This window comes from Ziziphus jujuba, chromosome 1 (assembly GCF_031755915.1).
Source record: "Ziziphus jujuba cultivar Dongzao chromosome 1, ASM3175591v1".
Classification (NCBI taxonomy): domain Eukaryota; kingdom Viridiplantae; phylum Streptophyta; class Magnoliopsida; order Rosales; family Rhamnaceae; genus Ziziphus; species Ziziphus jujuba.
This window is the reverse complement of record NC_083379.1, coordinates 19,908,585-19,916,272: the sequence shown is the minus strand read 5'-3', so window position 1 is coordinate 19,916,272 and position 7,688 is coordinate 19,908,585. Positions and strand designations below refer to the sequence as shown.

The 7,688-nt window shown below is 34.6% G+C and overlaps 1 protein-coding gene across 1 annotated transcript; it reads left to right on the top strand.

Annotated features, from left to right (window-relative positions):
- The first annotated feature begins 1,303 nt into the window (after positions 1–1,303).
- LOC107430786 (external alternative NAD(P)H-ubiquinone oxidoreductase B2, mitochondrial) lies at positions 1,304–7,397 on the top strand. The gene is made up of 10 exons (XM_048462745.2): positions 1,304–1,801; positions 2,710–2,986; positions 3,254–3,460; positions 3,643–3,893; positions 4,945–5,167; positions 5,310–5,414; positions 5,862–6,134; positions 6,226–6,347; positions 6,769–6,888; positions 7,015–7,397. Exons 1-10 carry the CDS (start codon positions 1,713–1,715, stop codon positions 7,100–7,102), a joined length of 1,755 nt encoding a protein of 584 aa, XP_048318702.2. The 5' UTR covers positions 1,304–1,712; the 3' UTR covers positions 7,103–7,397.
- The last annotated feature ends 291 nt before the right edge of the window (positions 7,398–7,688 follow it).

Genomic DNA, 7,688 nt, shown 5'->3' with positions numbered 1-7,688 from the left:
ATGTACAAGATCCCCTCAATTTTTTTTCAATTTCCATCTAACGTTTTAACTAATTATGGAGAAGGAAATTTTAGTGCACATCTTCGATTCTTTTTTCTTTTTCTGTTTTATGTACCCAATGTTTGAACTTTGACGGAAGAAACAATATACATAATATGAGAAATATTAATTATTGAGACGAATTCTACAATGTATCGAAATTGTTTTTGTATATCCCGAGATTCATACTTTATTAAGCATTGACACCCAACTATACAATGCATATATATATATATATATTGTGAATGCCTTAGTGCATGAATGTCTTCCTAAATTTTCCGAGCTCGAATTCAAAGACAGATCCGGTTGAAGCACATGTAAAGGCAGCAAGCCAGCAATAACAAACACTATAAAATCTTGTATTCATGTTCAATTTATTTTCAAATTGAAGACAACTATGCTTGTCCCCCAACATAAAATTAAAGAAATTAAATATATAAAACGAGGTTTAATTAAGTGGTTGCTTGTTCACATAGATTTTGCGGTGCACTCGAACAAATATTTACATATAAAAGAAGGTGGTTCGGTACAAGTTAATAGCCATGTGGAACATTAAAAAGGATGGTGCAACCACCATCTAGAATTAGATTCCAACAGACTGGCAATCTTCTTCTAGAGATCGTGATTTTCGCGGCGTATTCCCCACCGCCACCACATTAAAAAGACGGGTAGGCCCCTTTTAGACTTTTCCCACTACTAGGATCCAATTAAAATTCTCAATTACCAAGTAAGATGAAAAAAAAAAAAAATCTAATTAATTCTCCAATATTTTGGTAACAATAATCTTCAATTAATCAGTGGGTCAAAGCAATTAAGCATGTGATGTCAAAGCTGTCTTTTTCTTCCACTTTTCGTTTCTTTCCTTACCATCCACTCAATTTGCGCCCCCTTTTCCTTTGTTTCTCTTTTTCTTTTCTTTTTTCCAATTTTACTTCAATTTTTATTTTTTATTTTTTTTAAGCCCAAAAGCACCAATAGTTCTTGCCTTTATTACCCATCCGTGTATAAATTTCTTCAAAAAATTTTAAATTTCGTTTTGCACAAAAAATTTAAAAACAGTTTTTTTTTTTTTTTTTTTTTGGTTTTTCTCTGACAATAAATTGTGAGCTAACTTGTAGGGTTTGAATTTCATAATCCCTACATATATAAACCGTCGGATCATCAGATCAGGCTCAACTGATCAAGCGGCTTCTGACATCGAGCAGCGAGTGGTAGGGGCCCAGCGGCGCTGACGTGGGTTGCGGTTTGACCGAATTCCGATCCGCTGTCCGCGAGACACGTGCCGTGTTTGGCTTGAGGTCCAAGTCAAGGACAATCAGCAAGCCTGGAAAAACCATCGTATTCACACACACGCGTCCCGTTCCTCCATCTCCCACCTCTCAGGAATTTTCCCCTGTTTTCTATTCCTTTTTCTCTTTTTTTCCACCGAAACAAACACACACATAACGTTTTTATAGTTTTCTTTGTTTCGTGCGGTACAACCGCCATGCCACGTCTTCTTCTTTCTCTCTCTTAAACCCTACTACACGTCTCTCTCTCTCTCTCTCTCTCTCTCTCTGTTTCGGTCTTTCTTTCTCTCTCCAATTTTCTTTTTTGTTGTTTGCAAAGATTGCGTTGTAGATCGTTTTAGAAAGCGAAAAGAAAAAAAAAGAAGAGGTTGTAGCAGACGAAAAATGAGAGGTTTTAGTGTATTTGACAGAGTTTCTAGAGCTTTCCATGACCATCCTACGCTTTCTAAGGCGCTCTTGGTTGTCACCGTGAGGTACTCTTGTCGGGTTTCTATTTTCTTCTACTTGCTCTGTTTGGTTCAATTTTATTCCTTTTTTAGTTATGGTTTTATTCTGTTTGTGTTATTTCGCCGTATTTTTAATTTTTGGAGTTCAAATATTGTTCAATGCTTTTGAAATCTCCTAGCTATTGCAATATTTCATATGATTTTGTTCTTACAATCTATGGCTTGCATTTGATGGTGCTCCTTTGTTGAACCATGTATATATATGCTCTGTATTGACCATGAAATCTTTGGAAATTGGTATCTAACATTTTAGACTTTGGGTGCTTCATTTTTTTTTTTTTTTCTTTTGAAAAACAATAAGTATTTATTTAATTAGTCTTCGCGTTGAAATTTTGAGGAAACTAAAATGGAATATGAATATGTAGCTAGTACGGTATAGCATTGCATCGGACCATGGGTGTTTTCGCTGATTCCTGCTTGCAATTTTTTTTTTTTTTGGGTTGCTAATACTAACGCAAATACAGCAACACCCTTCTCTCTGATTAGATCCATCGAAATCCGCTTTACATTTTCGGGCTAAATTGGGTTGTATCTTTGGCATATGGGTTTATGATTCTGACTTTCTTCTGTTACAAATTTCTTTTGACATTATGTCAACGTAATGAAAATTGCGCTTCAAGATGGTTTCAAATAGTGATATTGTAGACAAAAAAGATAAAAAGCTGTATCTCTTTGTTTTTTTTTTTCCCCCCCTCTATTTGAGATGGGACTCTGATCCTTACTTTGTGAGACCTTTTGAGAGAAAGCTTATACAGTCATTGTTTCCTTTTACCATACTGTATAACATGATTATTTTGTATACTCAGCATTGAATTGCTTTGGCTTTGGCATTGGCATTGGCATTTTTTTTTTTTTTTTTTTTTTACCGTTTATAGTGGTGGGGGACTTCTGGCTTACGCTGATGCAAACTCAAGCAACGGTGCGCAAATCATAAATTCGTCTGAGGCGGATACTAAGAAAAAGAAGGTGGTCGTGCTTGGGACCGGTTGGGCCGGAACAACTTTTTTGAGGAACTTGAAAAGTCCTTCCTATGAGGTTCAGGTTGTGTCACCTCGCAATTATTTTGCGTTCACTCCATTGTTACCAAGTGTTACATGTGGTACAGTGGAAGGTCGCAGCATTGTTGAACCCATTCGCAATATTGTTAGAAAGGTAAGGGCTAGTGAATTCAATAGAAATGTCAAAATTATGTAAGTACTACTAGGCAGATTATGGGCCTAGTTTCAGATAAACAAATTTGATTCTCTTGTGTAGAAGAAAACAAAGGTTTGATATGTTATCTTGGATTAGTTTACCAAATCTTAAGCTTAAAGATTTAATGAATGGTATTGACATGAAACATATAGTCAGTATTCACTAGTGGGGCTTTGCCGTTTAAGATGAGTTAATTGGGAGACGTTCTTGATCTTTCTTGGGCAGAAAAAAGTGGATGTTCAATTCTGTGAAGCTGAGTGTATCAAAATTGACGCTGAAAACAAGAAAGTCTACTGTCGATCTAGTGTAAATAATAATTTGAATGGGAAAGAAGAATTTATTGTGGACTATGACTACCTTATAATATCTGTTGGAGCCAATGTTAACACGTTCAACACTCCTGGTGTGATGGAGAATTGCCACTTCTTGAAGGTAATTCCTTCGGAAACCTTGTCTTACTAATTTTTCATTGAAAGTTTTCGCTCTGCAGCATTTCAGTTTTCATATCTCTGTTTCCATGCATATTGTTTTTGGTACCTTGATATAAGGATCCAAGTTTATCCATGCATATATGTTTTTATATTTATCTCAGTGAACTGCATATTTTTATGCAGGAAGTAGAAGATGCTCAAAAGATTCGAAGAACTGTTATTGATTGCTTTGAAAAAGCAAGCCTGCCAACCACTAGTGATGAAGAGAAGAAAAGAATTCTTCATTTTGCTGTTGTTGGTGGTGGCCCAACTGGCGTGGAGTTTGCTGCAGAACTTCATGATTTTGTCAATGAGGATTTAGTCAAATTATACCCTGGGTTAAAAGATCTAGTTAAAATTACACTTCTGGAAGCAGGGGATCATATTCTGAACATGTAAGTAAAGATTTTGATGTTTGAAGCTTTTCTCATTTATCTTGGAGATAGTTTTTTGCTGCTTTAAAGATGGAAGTGCCCTCTTAAACTCTGTTACAGCATGTATAATATCGGAAAGGAGTTGTCAATGTTTCTTATTTATGTCCAGCAATTAGAAGATTGATTATTCTAGAAAATAAACACCATAATAAATTAAGTTTTCCACCTTTTTTTTTCCCCCCAAAAAAAAAAAAAAAAAAAAAAGAATTAAGTTTTGTTTTGCTAAATCATACTGCATGAATAGCCTGTATACAGAGTCCCCGTAATTGTTATAACATGAAATTGATAACTCATCAGACAGATTGCTTTAAGAAAAATTTTCTAGAGGAGTTAATGATACGGGTTTTTAGCACTGCCAAGGATGACAAAGGTGTGATTGATTTTTTTTTTCCGTGAGACTTACTTTATATAGAAAGAAACTAAAGAAATTTCATGTAAGACTTATTTGACTTGTTGGGATATTCCTTAATCCTTATATGTAATTTGCTTTTGTCATAGATTATATTTCTTGTATTCCAATGTATAGTGCTATGCTCATATTTATTGTAAAGATTTTGAGCTGAAAAAACTTTTGTTCTAATATTCAATTCTAGGAATATCCTATGATCATAAAATTGCCATGTTTGATCAAGACTCTGATTTTTACGTTGATAGAATAAATATGGTTATGAAAGAAAAATTGATAAATATAATTCATTGGTGAATAAAATTTAATTAAAAATATTGGAAACGACTGTTTGCTGGAGATAAATTTTATATTGCAATTTATATGGTCATCAGATTCTAAGGTCAATTGGCGCTGCTTGTCTTTGTAAATTTCCACTGTAACCAATATTAGCCAAAAGAGTTGAGATTAAGATTTGGAATGATCGACAAAAATGCATCATGCATGTTATAATTGCTGATGAGTGTTACATGCTAGATGTGAATTCTAAATTTCTTAGAACAAATTGATTCATCATGTGTAAATTTGTCCCTTAAAATTTCCATTGAAGATCTCTTGGATTTTCAGGTTTGACAAAAGAATCACAGCTTTTGCTGAAGAAAAATTTCGAAGAGGGGGTATTGATTTGAAAACAGGATCCATGGTTGTCAAAGTATCTGACAAGGAAATTTCTACAAAAGAATTGAAAAATGGGGGGGAGATTTCTACCATACCTTATGGAATGGTTCTCTGGTCTACTGGTATAGGTACTCGCCCTGTTATAAAAGATTTTATGAAGCAAATTGGCCAGGTGCGTCATAGCTGTTCTCTTTGCAGTAATCTTAATGTTTCCATACATTTACATTGATTTATCTATGTTTTAGCTAAGCAATTCAGTCATGTATCTTATACATGAAACGGTAATTAATGAAAGTTTTCTTCTTTATGCATAGGCTAATAGGCGGGCTTTAGCAACTGATGAATGGCTGCGAGTTGAGGGATGTGATAACATATATGCGCTTGGTGATTGTGCAACAATAAATCAGCGTAAAGTCATGGTATATGTACTTTTGAAACATCGTTCCTAAATAGTATTTTCCTTATTGATTTTTGTTTTGTTAATTTACTGCCATTCTTGTGTGTGAATATTGTTTTCTATAAAAAGTAAAGTTCCTAAACACATTGTGGTAATTGAATTTCCCCTTCTGAACTCTGCTTCTTTTCTTTATATATGATAGATAGACTGAGATAGTGGTCAGATATGATTGTAGCATGATGAACTGATATTTTCTGTACTGTAGAGTTGGAAACTTTCGACAAAGATGATCTCATAAGAATAACATCCCCAATGAACCGAAAAAGCTAGTTACAAATTTATTGTGATCAATTCCTAACTGGATGGTATCATTATGTCTAATAAATTTTGGATAAATATGGCTGCTCTGTTATTTTGGGTTCTCCTAAACTATCTTCTAAATTATTTTGCTGCCCCTTTTGTCTTCCAGGAAGATATTTCAGCAATATTCAGTAAGGCAGACAAGGACAATTCAGGAACACTTACTGTTAAGGAATTTCAAGAAGTTATTGATGACATCTGTGAAAGATATCCCCAAGTGGAGCTTTATTTGAAGAATAAGCAGATGCGCAATATTGTTGATCTTTTGAAGGTACCCAAAGGTGAAGTAGCAAAAGAATCCCTAGAATTGAATATAGAAGAATTTAAATCAGCTCTTTCCCAAGTGGATTCTCAGATGAAAAATCTTCCTGCTACAGCTCAGGTACTAGACTGATGTACTTGCAGTTTAAATATTAGTTATACAAAGAGCTTGTCACTGTATGTATCTCTTATGCCGCTTGTTGACACTTCAGGTTGCAGCTCAACAAGGTGTCTACCTTGCTAGGTGTTTTAACCGCATGGAAGAGTGTGAACAGAACCCAGAGGGTCCTCTCAGGTTCAGAGGGCAAGGTCGGCATCGGTTTCGTCCCTTTAGGTACCAGTTTGACCCTTTCTCTTTGTGCATGGATATTTGTTGGCAGTGCACATGCTTGGCTTGATCCACATGTTACCGTTATATTTAGATTAGACAGCTTTAGGATAGACTGGTAGAGTTACTCGTATACGTAGGACTGTGGAGTTTCATTATGAAAGATACTGATATTCATGATGTCATACTTTTCATTTTGAGGCCTAACTCTAAGCATATCAATATTAGCCCTTTGCTTTAATCATGGACATTTCATCCTTATTTTATTTTAATTTAAAGCTTCTTTTTGAGTTTTGAGTTAATGTTTCTGAAGTTGGAAGTAGTATGATCCTAATCTAATATTATATACTAGGCATGTTAATGCAAGACTCATAAACTGTTACGTTATGTCTGAGTCATTTGCTATAATATTTGATATTTCTTGAAGGTACAAACATCTTGGACAATTCGCTCCATTAGGAGGAGAAGAAACTGCGGCTCAACTCCCTGGAGATTGGGTGTCCATCGGCCACAGCTCCCAGTGGCTTTGGTATTCTGTATATGCAAGGTAAACTCTTCCTCTTTGTTGGTTTCATATTTTAATTTTATTTATTTTTTCTTTTCTTGAAAAGATTTTGCAACCTCAATTTACATGGGGTTTTAATGTATCCAATTATGCCTTTTGAACGTTCAGCAAACAAGTAAGCTGGCGCAACAGGGCACTTGTAATAACAGACTGGGCAAGGCGTTTCATATTTGGGAGGGATTCAAGTCAAATCTGAGGCGGCTGCCAAGTTTTATAATAGCTGGCAATTTGCGGTTCGTAATGGTAGACAAGTTTTGGATTTTGACAATAAAGGAAAATTTTGTCTTTCTTTCCTGATCGGTTAAATCTGATTGCATTGATGAACTACGTAAAGCAGGCCCTGGTAGTGTTATCAAAATTGAATTATTAAATTGGTTTATTTTACAATTGTGAATAAATATTGGAATTTTGGAGGAGAGGGTACCCTAAATTGCCTGGGTCAAATTATTTGTTTTAAATTTCAATAGTGCAGAATTTATTTTTGATAATTACTTTCCTGTGTAATGGGCAATGGGCTTCTCAACAAGATGTTTGCGGATCCAACATGATGGTAAAATCTCTAACAATGATATTAGAGAAGTCATTACCCAAAAAAAAAAAATATTATTATTATTATTCTTACAGACGTCAACTTATTTTTTACGCCAAAAAAAAGCTTTATTATCATTATTTAAAAATATAAAATAAAATAAAAACTTTATTGGATACTCGGACCTTTTTTTTTTTTTTTTTTTTTAAAGTTTTCTCTTTAATTGTTGGGCCAAGGTCGGATCCCAGACAAA